Source organism: Ciona intestinalis, chromosome 5 (assembly GCF_000224145.3).
Source record: "Ciona intestinalis chromosome 5, KH, whole genome shotgun sequence".
In the NCBI taxonomy this organism is placed as follows: domain Eukaryota; kingdom Metazoa; phylum Chordata; class Ascidiacea; order Phlebobranchia; family Cionidae; genus Ciona; species Ciona intestinalis.
Window position 1 is genome coordinate 3,487,877 of NC_020170.2, and position 23,582 is coordinate 3,511,458.

A 23,582-nucleotide genomic window follows, 5' to 3' on the forward strand; every position below is an offset into this window, starting at 1 on the left:
TACGAATAGCCATGACGTATTGTTCGAAGACAATACGAAGCGAATGTGCGTGAATGCCCGTGTCGCTTTATTCATTGTCCCTGTTTCTTTTAACGCGCAAGTCCCGCTCCGATACGGTCTGGTGCCCCATTGTAAAGAGCGAGCGGGCGAACGAAAAGAGAAGTTATGCGCCGCTTGCCCGAGGCTTATCGTGCGCTGTCCAATGAGAGCGCAGTCGATTTTAAATAGTACAGCTTGCCGAATGTAAATATGGAAGGGCGTGTTAGCGTAGCTTTTTACTTAATCTCCAAGCGATTTTTAGGATTTTGTTTCTTGTAATGACAGATATCGATTGATTTAAAAGATTCTATTTGTCTAAGGTTATTTTTCTTTCTTGATATTCAGCGCAATGTAACGGAATGCCGAAGCGGTAGTGGCGGAAATACGCGCTCGCCAACGGCCCATATCGATTAATGCAGGTATTCGATCAACGAGACAGCCGTATAGATTTAAATGCAAACATTTGAACTCAGTTAACTGTGAAACTGCTTTAGAGTTCATACCTGTTCAAAATAGAACTATAGTTTAGAAATTGAATGAATGTAAGAATGAATGAATGAATGAATGAATGTAATTGTACGGTATTATTCAATGTTTAAATAGGCGTATACATTTTGCTGAAATTGTTGACTGTATTTAATATTTGTGAACAGTTTTATTTATAAAGTTTAGTAAAATAGACCTATAATTAATGTGGTAAGCGAGTTTATCCTTATTTGGGTATGTTATTGTAATATTGATTTTACAATGCTCTTAGTTGTTGTTATTAGTGTTTAGAATAGGTTATTGCATTTTCAAAAATAATATTGTATCTTTTAACTGATATTTTTCTATGCAAGTTCTTAAAATTTTAAGTTTTAATTGCACCAGACAGACATGTAATGTCTGTGCCAATTCTCCGTAATTAAACTCTGACGTTTAAGTGGTATTAAAACATTCTACTTTTCAATAATTATTGCGCCTAATATATAAAGTTTAATGTGTTTAGAAAAACAAAATCTGTGTGTTATTTTACTGTATATATAAGCGCTAAAATACTTTTAGTTTATATCATATAAGCCACAATTTTATCTCTCCTATGTTAACTTTTGTAAATGATTGATCTTCATTTGGTAATATTTAACTACTATACATGAATTGTATCGTTATATGAAAAGCCTATCCTATCATGTTTTCAATTGTCATAATTTAAGTTGCGTATTAATTTGGCATTTTGTCAAATATTTAAAACCTTTGTTATATATGCTATTGGCAATGCAAAAAATACCAAATGTTGTTTTTTGGAGTTGCTATGTTCGTCTGTTAATATTAAACCACAGCATAGGTATTGCATTACGCAAACTTTTGAAACTGGTAACATCCTATGTTTTACCACCCTGTTTAAATCGGAAACCGCTTTTTCCCTGTTGATAGTGTTTATACAAATGAGCAAAGCCAAAGTATGCTGCATTTGCCACATTAATAAATGATGTTCGGCAGCTATGAGAGTAACTGCATTTTAATAACGCTACCCAAGATTTTGTCCAAAATTTAAAAATGTTACGTCTATGTAGTATGTACTACAGGTAGCAAATTAACGTATATACTATACTGTAAGTAAATAGAGTAAGACATATTAATGCAAATATCATGCAGGACATTAGAACTGACTCTATTCTGTTTAGATGCGAAACACATTCTGTTAAGCTATTCTTGTAAAAATTACTGAGCTGAAAATTTTCTTCTAAGTAAAGCGTTTGTGGCCAAAGTTCAAGTAAGTGTCATTTTGCCGAGTTTAAATGCAAACTATATTGTTTATGATTTGCAAATATGTCAATTTTGGTATTTATATATAGGGTACCCCTCCTTCCCGAAATTTAACTGAAAAGCAGTTGGAAACTGCTATAACTGAGTTTAGCTATATCTTGACAGTTTTGGTTATTATTCAATATTCGTAATATTATAACTCCTATTTTGTTGATCAATATTGGCATTGCTATCAAGATAAAACAGTATATATTATATATAACATTTAATTAAAGTTTTACGAAAGGCCAAGGTTTATTGTCCTTCTTATATTACCAGCCTGTCAATAACAATCTGATTGTAATCAAAACATATTGCCGTAGATTTCTTTGTTGGTAATGTTATTACATATCACAAATATGCTATAATATCTTTATTATATAGGCTACCATGTAATAAGAGTCCATACATTGGGTTTAAAACAGTTTGGTAAAAAACATTTACATTTTACAAGCTAAGACAACTCTTTTTTAAATTGCTTTTGCAATGTAGTAACTCCAAACTGGCTGTTTTAGAATTTGAATGTGATTTAGGCTGGGTTTAAATTGATTAGCCTACTGGTACTATGTCTGATTATAGTTTTAAGTGGTTTATATTTTATGTTGCATAGTAACTCTGCCCGTTTTAGAATTTAAATGTTTATTTTTTATTTTGGGTTGAGTTTTAATATGCTAGCTAACCTACTGGTATGGTTATAGTTTTTATTGGTTTGTATGCATTTTTTGCATAATATGTCTTCCCCATTTAAACAGGCTATGTAAATCACACACTAAAGGATTTTTCTCAACTGTTTCATTTGTTTTCCCTGTAAAGGGATTAGATCATTGATCAAACCTCTAACATAGGACTATTACGTGTTAAATAAAGTAAGGAGAAACTCTTTTATACTGTGATAAGTAACAGGCCTATGTCAACAGAATGGATGAGCTAATATGGCAGGAGCACACCTATGTTATTGAGAAGGCTCCTGGTGTAGGTTTTGGTATTGCAATAAGTGGGGGAAAGGACAACCCTGGTGTACAAAGTGGAGACACATCAATTATTCTCTCTGATGTTGTAAAACAGGGGCCAGCTTATGATAAGCTTAAGTAAGTCTTTATTATGCTGCCATAGTGTTAATACATACACAGACAATTACAATGAATGCATTTTTACCATAGCTTCCTTTGTACGACTAAATTATGCCATGGTTTTTACCTCATATGATATGATATGGGATGTTTCAATATTTACTACTATATTATACCATGATTTTTACCTAAAATATTTTTTTTCCTGTCTGTGAATATTTAGTTCATTTAACTAAATCCCTAAAACGTAGTACCTAATTGATTCAGTAGCCTCTTACACTTTAAATTTTGCTTCATACATTTTAATTGCGGGCACCCTGAGATGTATGGTATCGTTTTACAATCACTATAATAATATGTTGAACCACTTTAATACATAACATAATAATTGTCCATTGTTCCACTAGGATCAATGACATTGTGTTAAGGGTAAATGGAAGGCCCATGTATAATGTAGCACACCATCAAGCAGTGAAAGAATTAAAGAATGCAGGTCACAGGGTCGAATTGGTAAGCTAAAATTGAATCATTTTGTCCAAAATTTGGAATGTTATTTTCTTTTAATTTGTTGTTTGGCGGCACAATTTTGAGGAAGTGGTTTTTGTGACCTTTTTTCTAATGTTTCCTTTAAATAAGGACTGAGTTGCCTTTGAATGAGGATAAATGTTTGTCCCATGTTTTAAATAAACATAAACTTTCCACAGACTATTAAGCGTAAAGTTTTGGTTCGAGTTGGAAGAGAGACACCACCTCCTGGGAGGCTGAGTAGAAGTCGTAGCCGTGACTTGGATGACTTGCCACGGCACCGGTCACGAAGCCGCGACCTTGACCATTCCCCTGACAGACACCGTTACCGCTCCCGAAGCAGGGATCTAGATGACTCAAGGAGACGGCACCGTTCCAGGAGCCGCGACCTTGATTCTTCAAGACACCGCAGACAGAGGTCACGTGGCAGGGACGTCAGCAGGAGCAGAAGCAGAACCCCACCCAGGAGGTATGTTTCCTAAAAATGCCATTTCCGCCCCTTTTTTGCCAAATTAACTGTTCAACAGTCATTTTTTACACTGGTATATTTACAATTAGTATAAAAAAAATTGTTTTTTTGATGGTTCAAAATATATTTTTTTACAGCAGCCGTAGGGGGCGCAGTTACAGCAGATCACCCTCAAGGTCAGATAGAAGGAGATCTCCTTCATAGTAAGTTCATCATTGGTGAATGAATGTGATGCATTTATATTTAACTTTAACATTTGCCCTCATAGTGCTAGCAGCAGTCCATCAGTGCATAGAAGCAGAAGGGGAAGATCTCGTTCAAAAACTCCACCTAGAAGGAGAAGGTAAAACTACATTACATACATTACAAATTTTGTTTTCTATTCTTTGTGCCTGAGGTGCTTGTCAAAGAGGAGATTTTCCCATAACCCCAACACCTAGGATGCTCATTTAGGTCTTTCATGCGATACATATATTACGAATACAATAAAAATTACCTTTAATCATAAATACATAAGTGCCAAACCCAAGCCTGGGGTGGTAGGGTAGGCACGGTAGTTACTAGGTAGCTAGGTAGGCCAACCCTGAGATTTTTACCACTGCATTAATCAGTAAACATTACAATCTATAAATATAAATTTATTTTACAGGATTGTGTGTAACTATTCCTACCTGCATTTTTCGAAACCGAAATACAACTAAAAAAAATTCAATAATATATGTTATAAGGCACAAAACTTGCATAAAAAGGTTTAAGCACAGCACAAAACTGCATTTAATCGGATGATGTTTACAAAAAATGATGTTATATTTGTGTCTTATAAGTTCACATTGCTTTCAGCCGAAGTTTCACACCCAGCAGTCGTAGTGCCAGCCCTGTACGCAGGGGTTCACCTGGTAGAATGGAGTCACACAAGCCTATGGAAGACTTGGTAATTAATTCTATTGATTATTGTCTTGAATGCATTTCCTAATTATTACACTGATAGTGTGGGCTATGTGTGTGGAATCTATTAGAGGGTTAAATTAACTTGAAGTATATTGCTTTTCAAAATATAAAAAAATATGTAATAAGAAAAAGAAGCGCATAAGATAAAATAGTATTTTTTGGCTCATCTGGTTTAGGTGTTTTACTGCTTTTAATACTTAATTAAATATAAATGAACATTTGAGCTGTTACACTTTCTCCAAATGCTTTTAATGTTATTGACTGTATGTCATCAAGTAATACACTTTATTACATGGGTATGCAATTACCAACAACCGATTACTACATGGCTTGTGTATATAAGATTGTATTGCTGCTTCATTGCGACTGAATGCACTACTAAGCTGCCAAGTGTCAATACATTGTGCAGAGAATGGAAAACCTAAATTAGGAACTTTTATATTCACATGGTGGATTTTAGTTACAGTGATAATGTTCATTAGATAATTAGATAGAATGTTTTTATAGGGCATATACATAATATGAACTATGTGTTTATTTGTATATAGTGCCAAATATGTTTAAAATAGTAATACTGCATCTTTTTACACCAAGTTTAAAAATATAGATACATTTAAATAAAAAATAGGCAAATTAAAAAAAAATAGGAATTGTCTAGATAAAAAGTAAACATATTCCCACTTTGCTGGTCTTTACATTGCTGGTTTTCCACTTGTGACTTTTACACTTCGGGTTTTACATTTGCGACCATTTCTTAACAGCGTTCTGCCTCACCCCTCTCCCCTGACCCTGACAGTGCAGCATCAGATGGGGACATGATGGTCTTCCCTGTCAAAAACCGTGAACCAAAGACAGTTGTTCTTAAGAAAACAAGATGGAACAGTGAGTCAAATTTTAATACTTAGTTTTTTTTTAATTTTATGTGTTTTTTTAGAATTTCCCAAAATAATACCTATCACTGTCTAAATGAATCCAATTGAGGTTCAAAAAATCATTTTTAATTCTGTGTTTATATGGATTAATTAAAAGCAGAGTTTTCTTTTGATCAGTGTAGTGTGTAGACATTCAAATTTCACTTTTACTCTACTATATACATGTCATGCTTTATACAGAATTTGTTTTATAATGATTTTAATTCAAATCGTTTAAAGTTCTAAATTAAATTTTACATTTACTGTTTAAATAGCCTATATTATATACAAAGTCATAAAGAATGTTTTTTTTTTATGGATTTAAAACTGAATCTTACAACTCTAAACAAGGAAATAGAAGTTGAATTTTTTTTACCAGATTCATATGGTTTGAAACTTGGGACAAGAATTTTTATCCAAGATATTCAGCCTGGAAGCTTGGCGGATAAAAGCTCCGATATTTCAGCAGGAGATACCATTTTGATGGTAAGATATTACTTTAGCTACTTTCAATATCAATGTGTTCTATGGGCACGTCTGTACCTTAATGATGTTAACACATGAATGTGTGGTAACATTTTCAAACTTTTGTATTTGTGTGTTTTAATAATAGGGAATGTAATAAGAAAGTGACTTTTCCAAATTGTCTGCTGTAGTTGCAGGACTGTTTTCAACATCAATCAACAATTGTTCACACATTTCAATTGTCAACATTAAGAAACGTTTTTCAACATTACACAACTCATTTTAACATTACTCAATAAATTTCAACTTTAAAACACATTTCAACAGATCAACGGTCGAAATGTTGACAACAAATCTGTCCAAGAAGCGATTCAAATCATTGGACTTAGCAAGGATAAAGTGACGATGCTCGTGAAGAAACAGGACGGAGGAACCGTCTCTATTCCTGCGGAAAGGTTCCGCGCTCCGGCAGCAGAACCTGATAAACATGAAGAGGATCATAAAGAAGACACAGCAAGTGATGGTAAGTTTTGTATTTAGAAAGGGTGGTTTATGTTATATTTTAATGGGATGGGGTAAAATGGGATATATTTTTATTCTATATTTTTCTCTCCTTTGGTAGTATACAAAGAATGTTCAAAGAATTGTATAACAGTAGTCTCGCGACTTTATGAAAACATTGTTTTAGTTTATATAATAATAGGGTGGTGTAGAATAGGACATGTTTTCATTCTATTTCTAGTCCTATTTGGTGGTAAAGAAAGAATGTTTAAAGATTTGTATAAATGAGCCCCGCAACTCTATAAGAACGTGGTTTTGGTTTATAATATAGTAGGTTGGGATAGGATGGGACATGTATTTATTCTTTTTCTAGTCCCATTTGGTAGTTTACAAAGAATGCTTACAGAATTATACCCAAAGGGCCAAAACCTTGTGATTCTATAAAAGGATGGTTAATTGTTTTACTTGATTAGTAAATATGGGGTTTAGGTGCTAACTGCTAATGGTATCCAATCTTACCCCACATTGTTATACACCAGTATTTTTACAAATGAAGTAAAAAAAGAATTGCCAAGTTTTGAAATTTTTCTATCTATCTTTATTGTTAAGAACCTGGTATTAGGAAATGATTCTCTTCACTTGTTTGTTAGACTAGTATAGTTTATTTATTCTAAATTGTTAACTTATTGATCTAATGTGACATTATTTTTGCATTCCGCTAAACTGGTACCAACTCTGCACTTGCAGGATTCATAAATTGTGTGTGTGTTTCTAGTTTATAACAATAGCAGTTATGTCACTAGCAGGTTTAAAGCCAACAACAAGTCTGTTTACTAAAGCTAATGTTAGAAATGATGTAACTTTGTGTGGTAACTGGGTTAGGTCATGCTGTGATGGTTTTTACACTCTAGTGACTTGTGTTCACCAAAACAACACAATTTCCTGTAAAAAGTTGTCACAAAACACCTTTTGGTTGCTGCAGTTACACCCAATTGTGCCCAATTTATCTGGCTAGTGGCTTATTGTCAGATTGTGTATTTTATTAAAACATGTATACAGTATACTTGCTGAAAATTTAAAATTATTTTTTTTGCATGGTAGCTAGCTAATAGGTATTATACACATATAAAAGTCAAAATAAATTTAAATTGTGCAAAGCTTGGTATTGATTGCAATGCATTACTTTATTGTTTTAATAAACATATTTATAAATATATAGGTACCAAATAATAAAAGCTGATTTCATATTAATTTAACACAACACTAAAGTTTTTATTTAATTTTAAACTAAAAACGTTTAAAAACAGACCATCATAAATGGGCTGTAATGTTTGTAATGAAACATAAACTGTGTAACATGCACTAGAAATCCAATATAGCGCGTATATTATGTCAAAGTTAATGATCTAGATAAATAAAAAATCCATATTCCCACAGAGGAAAGTGACCACTCTCGTCGTAGCTCAATATCAAAAGAATCAGAACCTGCTGAGTAAGTTTTACTAATTAATATATCAACCTGAATCATGATATCAACCTCTGCTATGTGCGGTCTGTTGTTTGTTTCCATACTAACCATTTCTCTATCTCTACATGCCCTGAAGCCAAAGGGCAAGTACACAGTGTCTTAGTATGGTAAATTCCACTCGTTATCTGGTTTAAGTGTCTAAAGCAAGCTTTGAATCTGGCATGTGATAATCCACAGAGATAACTATGACGTTCAATTTGAATATTTTGGTCTATTTTTGCATAGGGGAAATCTTTGCTGTCCTATTGTATTATCAATTATGTAGATTATATATAAATAACCACATTTTGTGGTAACATTGTGTGTTATATTCTGACTCATTTTTAAGCAGGTTACACCCTTTCTATTTTAATAAACACCAAAATTTGATAAAATTCAATAATTTTTGTCTTTTAAACCTAGATGAAAACATTTATTATTATTCTTCAAAACTGTATGAAATTATTTAAAATAAAAACTAGTTCCACAAAGCCTTTTGCCCTATGATATATTCCGCATTGAAATTTACAATTTAGACTAATTATATCTCTAACAGGCCTCCAGTTGTACCAGTCCAAGCTAAAGAGCCAAAAGTGGAACCAAAATCTGAGAAAAAGCAATTTGGAGGAATTCGTGTCCTCCCGATGGGAAATGCTGCTGCCCAAGAGTCCTCATCTGACTCCGAGAGCTCCCGCTCCACTCCTGAGCCTGCCCCGAGATCAAAAAGTGATGATGGGCATGATCCCCATTACTCCTTGCCTCCTGCTGATGAAGAAACTGGTCCAGTTCTTCCGTGAGTTTATTCTCATAAAAAATTTTAGACACTTTGTCAATTTTTGGTAATTTCCATTCACATAACGACAAGGAAAAGTATATAAATAGTTAGGTTTTAATTTTCTTTACAAAAATGTTTAGTATTCCTGTTCATTCTTGCCATTTTTCCAAGTTTCCAGATAACATAAATAAAATTTAAAATGAGTTTTATATTTTCACAAAGTATGTGTTCTCAAAAAATGGTTTTAAAAGTGTGTTGAATTGTTTAAGGTTTAAAAAGCAATGATTTTGTGATTCCTTGAAATGCTCTGTCTTAAATTAAATTAGCAATAGGTCTGGCGAAAATGTCCATCTTAATTAATACTTTATGAACATTCTAATTACGGTGTGTCATTGCTTAAACTATTTATTAGCTGGCTCTTTCAACGAGCCAAAAACCACCAATTAAAATTTAATAATCACCCATACATTCTACCTACTAAGACTAAGACCAATTCAAAATTCCCCCTTTTTCCAATTTCAGACCTACAGCTAGGAATATTGACTTTATTAAGGGCAAAAATGTTGGGATAAGACTTGCAGGGGGCAACGATGTGGGTATATTTGTTGCTTCCGTGCAGGAAAATAGCCCTGCTGCTAAAAAAGGCTTGAAAATGGGGGACCAAATATTATCTGTAAGTAAATTCATGTTATAAAATTGAAGATATGATTTATTTAATGCTTTTTGAAGTCTTTGGTGAGCTGTACAGCTCAATTTATGTCAAAGATATTATAATCATTGCTTTATCAGTCACTTATAATATATGCACAACCGAAATTGGTTGTAAAATCCTCTCCATAAAGACTGAGTAAATAATGCTTTATTTGTTTGGTATATTTACCTATGCGTGTTTGGAAAAACGCCATTTACCACCAAGTAACAAATGTTTTTTGAACCTAGCTCTATTAATAATGAAATTGTAGCAAAGAAATACAAATATTATAATATTTTTTAGTCATTACATAGTAATAGCATTGCCTTGTTTTTGCCCACAATTAATCTCCTAGTATGCCACAAAATTGTGTAAGTGGCAGAAATAGTTCCACTAAATCAACACCAGTCAAAGTTAACAATAAGATTTTAATTGAGAAATAGGGCAGTTGGTTTAGTATTGGTGCTAATGTGAGAAATGAGATCTCTTTGTTGATTTTAACGCACAAGAACAAACCACTTAATGCTGGCCAAAGGAAAATAAATGCCATACAGCAAGAACATCTTTTGTCAAATAAATTTATTGTAAATTTTTTTTCTGTATGATTGTTCTGTTTTACTGCTTTATCAATGGATGTAAATTTTAAAACTGTTGGCGGTGGTACGTTATTTCAATGTATTTCTGTGTTCTGTGTATAAGGTAGCTACTAGCTATATCTGATAAGCACTTGCTACCAGGCATAATATAATTCTAACACACTTTGGCTGCAAATTATTTCTTTTGCAAATTTTCCTTTTTTTTCTAAAAAAATTATATTTTCAAACATTTTGAAGTCTCGGTCAAATTACATTTATTAAAAAAGGAAAATTGGCACAAGAAATAAATTTGCACCAAAACTGCTTCAGATTTGTAATAATACCTCCATTCGCAATTTTATTTGGTTTTGTGCCCAACATGTCCTAACAGAAAATGTGGCATGTCTATTTAAAACTTATATATATATAGGCCTATAGCTTTTTAAACAAAAATAGAAACATGTATTCTATAAATAGCTTTTTTTATAGATAGCTTCATCAAAAAATGTTTCATGTCTTCTAATTCTTTACCCACAAATTTTTTAATAACAATTTTTTTTGAAAGGTAAATGGAGTAAACTTCCGTAACATAATTCGTGAAGAAGCAGTTCTTACATTGATGGGTCTTCCTGCTGGTGAAGAAGTAAATATCATTGCCCAACCGCAACCTAAAGGTAAGTTCCTTATTTGCACTATGTCTGGTTTAGTTGTAATGTGTATGTAATACAAGAATAGTAGTTGGCATTTTGAGTTTTGTCTAGCCCAAAAAAAAGTAGCTTAAAAAAAGCAATTCTTGGCTGATTTTTAACGTTTTATTTATTTTTTATTTTTTTACCTTTAATAAAAATACATGAATAATCAAACTCACTTTTTTACTTTGATGTATTTTTACATACCATTATTAAAATATACCATAAGAAAATCTAATAGTTTACCTTTTTACCATAAAAACATAACATTAAAAATGTTTTTAGCGTAAGATGGTTTAGTTAGTGTTTTGTTGATTGCTGTACATTTTATGAAAATTAATAAAAATTAAATTGCTTTTCAGTTTACCAAAAGATCCTGGAGCATGGAACTGGAGATTCCTTTTACATCCGGACTCACTTCAAGTACGAGAAGAGCGGAGATCATGAGATGTCTTTCAAACAAGGCTCTGCATTCAGGATAAGTGATACTCTCTATCAGGGTATGGTGGGATACTGGCTTGCTGTTCGAATCGGGAGGAATAACATGGAAATTGAAAGAGGAGTCATCCCTAACAGTAGCAGGTGCAGATTTTTATAAATTGAAAATTAATCTTTTAACGGCTCATCTGGTATGAAAAACAATGTGGTCTGAAAAATGAAAATTCAGAAATATACTACATTTTTCATACCACGAAAGTGGTTAAAGGATTATTTATATTACGCCTGGTAGCAGAAGTAAAAGAATAGAGAATTAATGCACATATAAGAATAACTTATTTGCCGGGTCCACTTTATTTAATGCGTGGCAAAAAATGGCATTGCTAATTTAAAAAGCGTTTTAAATATAACTTTTTATTTGTTTCAACTATAGGGGTGTTAATAATGGACCAATAAGTTACATTTATTTTTCTGCAGAGCTGAGCAGTTAAAGATGGTTCAAGATAGGAAGATAGCTCAGATGAAGGAGCGTGGCAAGGGAGGCATTGGTCGTCGTTTTGGTAAAAACACTCGATCTGACGCTCCATCAATAGGTGTCAGTTCAAACATGTTCCCCGCATATGAACGTGTCGTGCTACGTGAAGGTAAGCTGTTTATATACTGTGTGGTGGTACAATAAGTGTGATCATTTTTTGTGGTAATTTTGTAATGGTTTTAAGTGTATTTTGGTGCATAGGTATTATAGGTGCCTAGGATGACGTGTTACCAGTTTACCACTATTTTAAAAGGGGTATTTATATGTTTATGCAGCTTCGTTTTTAATGTATGTGTTTAATTTAAGCTTTCACCCTACTGTTAAGTGTAAAAAACGTGGTTCCTTACTACTATGAGTGTGATTGTATTTTAAGAATGTCACCCTGGAATTTGTAACAGTAGAAAACATGTTTGGTAAAATAAGTCACTTGAATTGAGATGTAATATAAAAAAAATTGCACTACTTCTGTAGTGATAGAGAAAGTGAACATTTTCATAAAGTTGTTTTAAAAGCTACTTTTATACCGATTTCTGGTTCTGTGGCAATTTAATGGGTTGCTAACTGATTTAACTGACTGCATGGTAATACAGGAAGCAGTTGGTTTTAATTGTTTCCTTATATTGTGGTATAGGAAGTATTTAGCTAGATGCTAGTATACTGACACACTGTTGGTCATTTTCTGTATATACATAATGTAAGAGAATTGTATTACATTTATGGTTTAAGAAACATATATAAGAAAATTTAGATATTTTGAATTTTTTTGTAGCAGTTAGCCTTTACTTTCAAATTTGTTGCATTTTTTTTGTGGTAAAATAAAACAAAAGTGTATTTTTGCAGCTGGTTTCAAGCGTCCGGTTGTTATATTTGGCCCGCTGGCCGACATTGCACGTGAGAGGCTTGCAGCAGATTATGCAGCTCATTATGAAGTAGCAAGTAAGTGGTTTCACTTTGTTTTCAAAAAAATGTATTTTACTATCTTATATCAAATGTCTGAAAAATTTGTTTTCAATAATTTTTTGTTGTGTATTTCGTAAGCAAAATTTCAAATAATTTAAATTAAAATTTTTTTTACCGTCATAATCTTATATAAGTTTTCAAATGTGATTAATTTTTCATTTGTCCACATTTTTCATTGATCAGGAAATGAAGGAACTGTCAGTGGACAGAAATCGAACAGGAAAGGCGTTATCAGGTTGAATACAATCAAAGATATCATTGAAAAGGTGACATTTTATATCATATTACATATAGAAACTTTTTATCACCATAATAATGTGTAAATAGGTTTAATAAATTAAAAAAGCAATTTTGATAATAGTTTTTTTTTTTTTTGATGGAGAATGCCTTTTTCATACGTAGCTTACTCTAAAAGTCATTTTATCGCCATTTATTTTTAACTTTTTCTTAAATATTTTCCCAAAAGTTAAGTAGATTTTGTATAATAATACATCAGAAATGGCAGACGAAACAATGGTATAAATATAAATTAACCTTTTATACCCAAGGAGTCAATTAAAATATTACATTATGCTTGGTAGCAAGAACAGCGTATTGTTTTTTCATAAAAGACTGCATAAAATACGTATATGTTTTGGCATAGGCCCCAAACTATTTAAAATTTAAGGGAAATTCAACTTAGTAACTAAATTGTTCACTAAATAATGCAGTTTAGAAAATTTCAGGGCATGCCTGCCCACCCTGCCACCCCAGGTTTGGCGTCTGTATATAATAGTGTCATGTTTTACTATCACAGGATAAGCATGCTGTATTGGACATCACACCAACAGCAGTTCAGAAACTGAACTATGCTCAGCTCTACCCCATAGTTGTGTTCCTGGAGCCACAATCCAAAGCAACGGTGAAAGAACTGAGAGCAAAACTGGCGTGCACTGAGCAAGAGAAGAAAAAGAAGCCAGGAAAGTTGTATGATAGAGCTACAAAGATGCAGAGAGGATATAGTCACGTTTTCACAGGTTCGAATGCGTTTAAAGTATTTCTATGTACTAAATGTAAACATTATGTATTTGTGAAATCATATTTTTGAGCCACTGTTCCAGATATATTTGTTTACTTCTCTAATCCATTTCTTTGCATCATAATACTGTTTATATGCGATAATGGGCCAACTCTGGGCTAAATCTCTGGTACCATGGCATGCCTTTCTGTAGGAACTCGCCCATATAGAATAAAATTTGATTTGTCGCCTATGGATTTTTACTTTGTGTTTGGTTTATACTAAATAGTATTTTTAGTTAATTATTTGTTTTTACTTAGCGTTTTATGTGATTTCAATCAATATTTTTGTTGTATTTAGGGTTAATTATTTGTATAATTCCATCTAGATACGATCCGATTAACATCTGGCAGTGATGATTGGTACCGAAAGCTGTACTCAACTATTAAAGACCAACAGAGCACACCAGTGTGGGTGTCTGAGGACAAGGTATGTTACTCTAAATTTATAATGTGTAGTTTTGTATTTTTTAAATGTGTAATTTAAAGTAAACTGCACATATTGCTGAGTATAGGTGGCAAAATACACCAAAAATTAGGTTTTATCACAAATTAGAAAAGCATACTCTGTATATGAATAAGTTTTAATAAATTTTTGTTTTCACAAAATAAAAGAATATTATAAATAATTTAAAATTTTGCACAAAAACTGGAATTTTAAATAATATTATATATAACTTGATCATTTAAGCACGAATGTAAAATACTTTTAAAATTGTCATGCAATATTTTTTTTATTTTAATTTAAATTTTCCTTATCCTATCTTCTTCCAGTTGGGAGGTGGAGGAGAGGAGGACACAGAAGGAGTCACCGTTCCCGGTGATGATGATCAGTTCTCGTACGTCTCCGCTCCTGCAAGTGATTACAGCGTGACAACCGTGGGATCGGAGATGCTGAACTCCTCCAGGATGTCGGATGATGAGGAAGAGGATCTTCCGCATAAATATCCTCCCAAGGTCAGTTGGAAGTAGATACAAAAGTGTTTTTTGGTATTCGCCATTTTAGCAGTCAATATAATGCATGTGTTTTTTCGTACTCCCCATGCCCGCTTTTAAGTTACTATATAAGTAAATTTGTGGGTTGGAGCAATTTCTGTTACTTGTTTATTGGCAGACAGGCGTGGTACCCACTGGGAAAAATATCCGTCTTACCCCACAGTACTGTAGTTCTGGTTCTATTGCGTACTAAGTAGTCATGTAGGAATAACTGTTAAAAGTTTAAAAATTTCCTATTTCTGAATTATCAAAAAACTTTTTTGTAGTTAGGAGCTGTTTTTCCATAAAAATGCTGACTCTTTTATTCCAGGCACCAGCATCCAGTTCCGATGAGGAGCAGGGAAACAAATTTGGTGACGAAGATTTTGATGATGCTCTTAATGAATTTGAGGATGAACCGCCAGTGGAGAAACCAGCTTCTCCTATGTTAGGTTGGTGGATGTTATGACCTTGAATGAGTTGAACTTATTTACTTACCCCGCATGGCGGAAAAACGACATTCGTTATAACACGGAGGTTCTGTTTCATTCGGCCCTTCATGTTACCATGTCTGTAACTTATTCACCCTTTTATGGCAAGAAAACAACAGTCATTATAACACAGGTGTTCTGCCTCATATACATCATGTTCGCCTACAAATTACCATCAGCATATCTTTGTGGGTAAAGCTAACATTAAGCTTTAAACCATGGCGTGGGTCCTGGAGTTTTGGCCACAGTTGGCCATAAAGTGTTTATATTTTACCCTGCCAGTTGTTAAAAATTATTGCATTAATTTAAATAGTACTTCTACTAATAGTTTGTTCTACGTGACTTACATAACTTAAAGAATGTTTAAATCTGGCTCAAAGCCTAAATAAATCTTCCACTCTGCAGTCTGCACCTATAGAATATATATATAAAAATGTGTGTATTCTGAATGTATCCTAAGAAGGGTTAGGTCTTTAATAAGCCACACCTGGCATACTAAGGATATATTCCATGGCCCATTGCTCCTTAAACTTTTATTAGTAAGTTACATACACCAGTGGTTTCAAGCTTTTGACAAGATTTTCTCTTTCAGAACCAGAACCTATGCCTGCAGCCCCACCTAGGGAGAAGAAACTGAGTAAACAAGTAAGTTGAAAATTAACTTTATTGTATATATCTAATATCCTAATAGGTAGTAGTAGTAGTACTCATAGTTAAGTTAAACAACCCAGAAAATCCAATTTGCCCTAAGTATTCTCTATTTGGGAAGCACAATACATTTTATACGCGGAAATTTCCTAAGCAAAGACGTTTGGATCCCTCTTTTAAATTCTTAAATATGCCCCAATAAAATTTAGGTTGTCCGCTACTGCTCCACTTACCCCAAATAACAGAATTAGCCTCTTATTACCCCCCAAACTCCCCAATTGCGCTAAGTAATTCCCAACAACCAAATTAACTCCTTCTTACCCACCAAAAAAACAATCACCCCTAATAACCCCAACTACCCAGGCCTCTTCTGCCACGTCAAGCTCCAGCAGCTCGGAAGAGGAGCCACCCCCCCTAGTTGCCCCGAAGCCCCCCTCCTCCAATCGCGTTATCACTAAAGTCGAACCACCGAGAGGCAGGCAAGAGATACCTGCCGGAAGATTTGACCCACAGTCGTTTTTAAAGTAAGTTGTGACAAAGTTCGGATTTTAGCTCAGTTTAACATGTTTTGGAAATGCATTTCTAAATAGGCTAATATTTTAGAGAAATTTAGATGTTGCAAATTTTTCAATCTATATGCTTTTTTTTAAAAAAAAGTCATAATCAAGAAGGATTTGTTTTATTTCTAGATCCAATTTACAAAACAGTACACACATTTTGCATTTTCCTAGAAAAAAACGAATTTATATAACCTATCTTACCCATTACATAGAAATCATATTCGTGGCTTAAACAAAACGACAACAAAAGAGGAAAACCCCCGTGCCCAACAAGGACCCCCACCCCCTGCACATCAACCAATCAGATCAGTCGCTGCCCCGGTTGCTAGAGAACAACCCCCACCACAAGAAAGGTGATTTTCTCATTTCTTTTACTGCTTTGTGATTGGTTGGTTTAAATGTTTTTTAAATTTATGTGTATTCTGTTTATTTTTGTTGTTTTTTAAATGGCCCGATTTTTGTTCTTTTTTAATTTTATTTTTAAACATCAATTTTCTAATTAAATTAGCATGTGTAAGCAACTTTTTGCATGTTTTTTGCAATAATTTACAACCAAACCACTAATTCGGGATATGACTTTCTAAATTATTCCTGTACGTATGCTATAGTTAGCGCATTGGTAACTGTAATAGTTGGGAATAACTTTTTACTTTTAGACCCCAGCCATCTCAAGCTCCAAGGCCTGAAGCTGTATATGCTCAAGTTAACAAAAACAGGTGTGTACAAAACCGTACATACTGCTGTTATAATATAATTTGCCTTTTGTTTCCTAACTACCTTTTAGTTTTTACTTGTATACGAAATATTTGTTAAATAATTCTTAGAGAAAAAAGTATTTTTTTTATAAAAAATTGTTTCCGCTTTAGTTGCACATTCAGATTTTTGTAGTAAATCCCATAATATCTACAGTTTAATTTTTTTTGTATTTAGACCAACTGCCCAACCTCAGCACAACAACAACAACCTGAACCCCAACCACAAGGTCACCCAAGGTTAGTACATTAAAAGTAATACTTTAAACTAAAATTAAAATTCTTTAAAATTTTACCTAAACAGGTTTTTCCTGCTTGTGCAAAGCCAAAACTTACTTTATTTTATACTTCATAGGTTTTTCTATTTTTTACAGCTATGAGTGTACCGGTAAAAAGTGTTTCATCTGTTTAAAGCCAAACTGTACTGCATTTTATAACTAATAGGATTCCCTATTTTTCTCAACTAACTGAATTTTAACAAAGTTACTGCAGATTTTGTTTATATTAAAAAAATTGTGATGCCTTACACGTTTATCATTATACAGAGAGTCCATGGGTCGTGATTACGCGAGCGAAATTGATAACTTTATTTCAAACGATCCATACCGGAGGAATCCAGCTCAAGATAACCGGAATATACCGGATAATAGGTTGGTTTTTGTTTGATGAAATATATTGCAATGTCCTATTGTCACATAATGTTTACTCTGTTCTATGTGGGTGAGGTCCTGCAGTCTGATATTCCAGGGGGTTTGGGCCTAAGCTGTAGAGTTGTGCAGAAAACTTTTAATGTTTTAGGTAATGAGTTAATTTAGCGCTAAATCAAATGTAGGATAACAAGCTTTTGAGAAAAAAATCTTATGCATTTTGGTTGTAATTCGACATTTTTGTATTTAAACAATACGTACAGTTTTCAGGCTGTCATATTTATGTGTATTGCTATATCCAACATATTTCATTGTCTACCCTTCACCAATATTACAGTATTACTAAATCATTGTTATTTCATATCATATCTCAAAACATGAATAGTCCCCATGTTATGCTAGCAAGCTATTATACCCTTTGAATATTGTAACAACATTCAACCACAAATAGATACAAAGAACCCACACCCCAACAACCAGCACAACCAACTCAATACAATAGATTTGCTGGATCAAGTCAAGCAAAGGCAGAACCAAAGCCTTACCAGCCCTACAGGTAGCGATGTCAGATTTTGTAAAAAAATTGTATAAAAAAATTACCTGCAATTTTTTTTTTCCTGGTGCAAGCTTTGACCATTAGAGGAATAATTTGAATTAAGCAAAATCTGGGGTGACATTGTTAAAATTTAGAAACTTATAATTGTAAAATATTAATAAAAAATCCTTGATTAATATTGTAAAAGAAGAATGCTTTAGCTGTACTTAAAAGCATGTTTTAATAATTTTTTTGTACAAGTCTGTAACAGAAACGTTACCAATTCTTTTATTTTGAGGTTAAAAACCTAAAAAATTGTTTTTTTTTCTATTGTAGTGCAAACAAGCCACAAGAATACAGACCCCCAGTTTCAAATGGATTTTCAAATGCTCCACCTAAGTCTAAGTTTGTGCAAGAGAAATATAAAGACTACATGAGTCAAATTAAACCAAGGTATGTAGAAAACACAGTATTTTCCTGATTCTAATACTACAATTTAAAAAAAAAAACTAAAAATCTTAAAACTTTTATAAATTTAAAAAGATTTTTTTTTGTTAATTTCGTGTAACCTTAAATATTAATTTTTTTTTAAATTGATTTTTTTTTAGCTCCAGCACTTCATACAACTCTGCATACAACCCGCGACCTTACAAACCAAGTGGCTTTGCCCCCGTCACAACTTCCCACAAGAACGGCCCACTGAAAGAACACATGTACGACAGTGGTGTTGATACGTATGATAATGCAAAACCTAAACAACCTGAACCACCTGTTCTCAGGTGAGTTTTAACTAACTCACTCAAAACTAAAACTTAAAAAAGCTAAAATCTGCTATCTGTACATTTTAATGGGCCAACTCTGTGCTAAATTTCAGGTCCCATAGTGTGCCTTGCTGTAGGATTCCAAACATGTAAAATAAACTACATTTTGACTATAAAATTCTGACCCGTAATTACCATGAAATTCTTATCTATATTTCACTATAAAATTGTTGCTACTGCACATGCGCATGTACAGATTTACACATCTTAAATTTGGCCATACAGATTGAAATATATACAATATGGTTAATATTCTGTTACTTCTTCTACCAGGCAGAATGTAGACAATCTTTCAGTGGCATATCTGATATGAATTGAAAACATTTCAGAACATCTGAAATAAACTATGTTTTTTCATATCAGATAGGCATTTAAAATAATATTTACATTATGCATAGTAGCAGAAGTAACATAACTTTATTGTATATACTTCATTTTGTATGGGAAATTTCAAACCATGTGTATTTTGATATATAGTTGGGTGGGGGAAGATAGGACACCTTTAGCACATAATATCCGAATATCCTGATCATGTTTTAAACAATTACCAACGGTCAATGGGAGTTCTGAGGATATGGTTTTATAATTCTTTGAATTTTCTTTGTTTTTCACCAAATGGGACGAAAAAATAGAATGTAAAGATACCCCCTCTTCCCCCACCCTACTATATACATATTATTTACGATAGAGTTATCGCTATCAAATAACCTTTTTCTTCCAGCCCCATTGCTAATGATGAGGACGATCCGCAAGTTGTTGCTACAGCTCGAGGTATGTTCGACAGCAATGGGGGGGTGCTTAGTTCCGTTGAAACTGGGGTATCCATTGTCATCCCAAAGGGAGCTATAAGACCTGGTGTGAGACAGGAAATCTACTTCAAGGTTTGCAGAGACAACACAGCCCTACCACCCCTGGATAAAGATAAAGGTTGGAGAACTTCAGTTTTTTATAGAAAAATTAACTTTAGAATATATCTTTAAGTTCGCACTTTGAATATCTAAAAAAGTTATTAAAAATGACAAAATAAAATTTGTTTTACTTCAAAAGTTGGGCTAGAATAGAAACTATTAAGAATTTTACATTTTTTCCTTTTTTTATTGTTGTAACCGTATTTTAAATATAAAAACAAATATAGTTTGAATGTTAAACATTACTCTTTATAGACTGTACATTACTCTTACATTTATATACTATCTTCCTTTTTGCCAAGCCTGAACATGGTTCTAAGTTTTTTACCGAAACATTTAAAAATCGTATCATACATATGGACCGTCAAATTTCTATTGAAATTGACAAACTGCCTATTACAATTTCAAAAAATATAAACCACCCTTTTTTCAGGAGAAACTCTTCTCTCCCCTCTGGTGATGTGTGGACCCCATGGACTCCAATTCGAGCACCCCGTTGAACTTCGTTTACCACATTGTGCGTCAATGACCCCAGACGGCTGGTCTTTTGCTTTGAAAACCTCCGACCCAGGTGTTGCTATCACACCGGTTTCCCAAACGTGTTTCCCCACGTGTACAGTCGCATTGAGGGGAAACACACGGCCACGCATGCTCGCATGCCGTTTTTTCTTCATGCTACGTCTATATGTGTTGCTTGATAATCATAAACCCCGTAAAGTTGTTCCTAAAAATTGGTTGTTTTTTATAAGAATGTTTGTGTTAACATTGTGTGTTGTGTGCTGTGGTTAAAATACCTAAAACTCTGTAACAAATTAGGATAATGACCTAAAACAGACAATTTACATATCAAAATACATTATAAACCATATATAGACACATATTGCCGTTGTAAACAAACAACCCAATTCCCAAACTATATTAGTATATGGTTATATATATATGTGTGTCTGTGTATGTGTGTTGTATGCCTGGTATTTCACTCCACAAGCCCATATACAAATATGTGATGTCAGCATGTTATCATAAACCATTATATGACATCATAATACATCATATGATGTCATAATTCACAAGTCAAAGTGTCTGTAGCATGAAGAAACAACTAATGGCCTTTCCCTGCAACCCAACCCCCCCCCCCTGCTTGCTACTATTCTTATTTATAATTTAAATGCAAGTCTCTTAAATACCAGCTTTAATAGCTCTTTGGTGTTGAATTTAGTTGTAACTTTTAAACTCCCTAACCCTTGCTGTTAATTACTAAATTTTAATACACTTTAATGAAATAGTGATTTGATTATTTTAAAGATATGAAAACAAGCTCCGTAAAGCTTTTTGTACTAAAAACATGCCTCTAAAAGTTCCTATCCAATCTTTAAAATATGAAAAACGCACTTTGTAGGTGTTACGTATTTCAATCAAAATTCACCCCCCCAAGAGACTTGCATCTTTTTTTAGCAATCATTTTCTTTTCCGCTGTTTTTAAAAATACATTACTTTTTTTAAATTTAAAAAAATATTTTACATTTTTTCGAAATTTTAAAAAATATTTCTTTTTTTCAGGCGAGCCATCTCAATGGCAGAACGTGAGCGTGCCCAGTGAAAGCAACAACTACGACGTCGGTAGCAACAGCGTTTCTGTTCTTATCGACCATTTCTGAAGTCCGTAATCTGGAAAAAAAAACTTTTCCGGCAGTATCACGCGTCAGTTCGCCGGGTGTAAATATTGTTCCGACGGTATATATCTCTTCCGCGAGGTTTTTATTCGAATGTGCCTATTTTTGTATCCAATTCTTGAATCATAACGGTACGATTCATGTATAAAGCTGTATTTTGTTATGGTACTGCACAGAAAATGAAATTTTTATTTGTCGCATGGTTGCACCACGGATGCTATTGTTTCGCTTGGGGCTGTAACCCAACGTGGTATGACTGATTGTATTTCAGACCTAATTGGACACCATAGTTATACTACATAATCAATATGTCACCTTTAATATGCATTAATGATATTGTGAGTGTGTAAAATGTAGAACAATGCCCCTTTTCCTTTTTCGCGGCACTCTCTCTCATCGTGTTCTCTCGTTTTTTCGCAGATTGTGTTCATTTTATATACGATCGGTTTTATCGCTCAAGACGCGTGTAATAACGAATCCTGTAATCCCCTAATTGATTTTATAAAGTGTATATGTATATATGGACACGACCAATTCTGTAATCCCACATTCTGTAAAGAAACATGAACCAAGCACCGAAACTGTCTGTTAATAATGAATGATTGACTTTATTTGTCTCTATGCTCACGATAAAGAAGATCAAAAGGTTAAAATCAGCGAAAAGACAAAAAGTAACAGTAAAGACATTAGTATTTGGATAAATTCTGTTTTGATATTGGATATTTTTTTATAAGTAAAATTGAGTGTAGACTGTACCTTGTTTATTAAAGCACATTTAGTAGTATAGTAGTGTGGGGAAGACGGGACACCTTTTCATTCTATTATCTCGTCCCATTTGTTAGTAAACAAAAAACAGTTACAATATTATAAAACCGCTCACGACTCCCGTAAAATGTTGCTGATTGTTTTAAAACACCATCACAACATTTGGATATTATGTACTAAAGGTGTCCAATCTTCCCCCACCCTACTATATGTCTGTATTCATTTTAAAATGTCGAGGGAAAGATGTATGACTTTAGCACATAATAACCATATTTCCCAATTATAACTATTAACATCCTATTTTAGAGTCGCGGGGATACAGTTTTGTAATTGGTCCTCGTATCCTACTAAATAGACGATCAAAATACTGACCATCTTACCCCAATTTACCATATATTAAAGTGTGTTTAGGCCATGGGTATATAGCAAACACATAAGTTTAGCTATTGCCATAAACAAACCAGTTAGCGTATAGCCTGCCAGGGCTCAAGCGGTTCATATATTGTGGGGGGGGGGGAGATGGGACATTTTTCGTTCTATTTTCTTGGTTGTCAATTGTTTAAAAAAATTGACCGTTGTCAATTGTTTAAAACACGATCAAGATGTTTGGATATTATGTGCTGAAGGTGTCCCGTCTTTCCACACCCTACTATATTTCATATTCCCTACTTCGTAACTTTATCATTTATTAAAAACATTCCATGGTAATAGTTATGCGGTTAATTTCCTACGATACCAAACTTTGCGTACTTACATAGATCACAAGCTACGCTAAGAAAACACGTTTTGTGTTCTAGATCATTAGGGATCCACATTGTTGGTATAAGACGTCAAGATCGGATTAAATAAAGTGAGAATACATCTCAAG

General features: G+C 33.4%; 1 protein-coding gene across 5 annotated transcripts; it reads left to right on the forward strand.

Annotated features, from left to right (window-relative positions):
- Window positions 1–1,654: 1,654 nt before the first annotated feature.
- On the forward strand, window positions 1,655–22,530 carry LOC100185856 (tight junction protein ZO-2). 5 transcript variants are annotated; one of them, XM_002129447.5, is made up of 34 exons: window positions 1,655–1,792; window positions 2,742–2,912; window positions 3,302–3,404; window positions 3,599–3,888; window positions 4,026–4,091; window positions 4,157–4,231; window positions 4,729–4,819; window positions 5,598–5,718; window positions 6,127–6,233; window positions 6,540–6,735; window positions 8,151–8,205; window positions 8,777–9,013; window positions 9,518–9,668; window positions 10,827–10,935; window positions 11,313–11,532; window positions 11,866–12,032; window positions 12,764–12,859; window positions 13,067–13,149; window positions 13,680–13,899; window positions 14,269–14,369; window positions 14,714–14,896; window positions 15,246–15,366; window positions 15,998–16,050; window positions 16,417–16,577; window positions 16,826–16,966; window positions 17,270–17,329; window positions 17,544–17,605; window positions 17,911–18,015; window positions 18,464–18,568; window positions 18,884–19,000; window positions 19,156–19,326; window positions 20,090–20,295; window positions 20,710–20,847; window positions 21,837–22,530. In XM_002129447.5, exons 2-30 carry the CDS (start codon window positions 2,743–2,745, stop codon window positions 18,982–18,984), a joined length of 3,750 nt encoding a protein of 1,249 aa, XP_002129483.1. In that variant the 5' UTR covers window positions 1,655–1,792; window position 2,742; the 3' UTR covers window positions 18,985–19,000; window positions 19,156–19,326; window positions 20,090–20,295; window positions 20,710–20,847; window positions 21,837–22,530. The 5 variants fall into 5 exon arrangements, with proteins under 5 accessions (XP_002129483.1, XP_026690393.1, XP_026690394.1 ...); XM_026834592.1 differs by having other exon boundaries at window positions 18,443–18,568; window positions 20,710–20,793; window positions 21,837–22,130; XM_026834593.1 differs by having other exon boundaries at window positions 18,443–18,568; window positions 19,156–19,260; window positions 20,710–20,793; window positions 21,837–21,947.
- The last annotated feature ends 1,052 nt before the right edge of the window (window positions 22,531–23,582 follow it).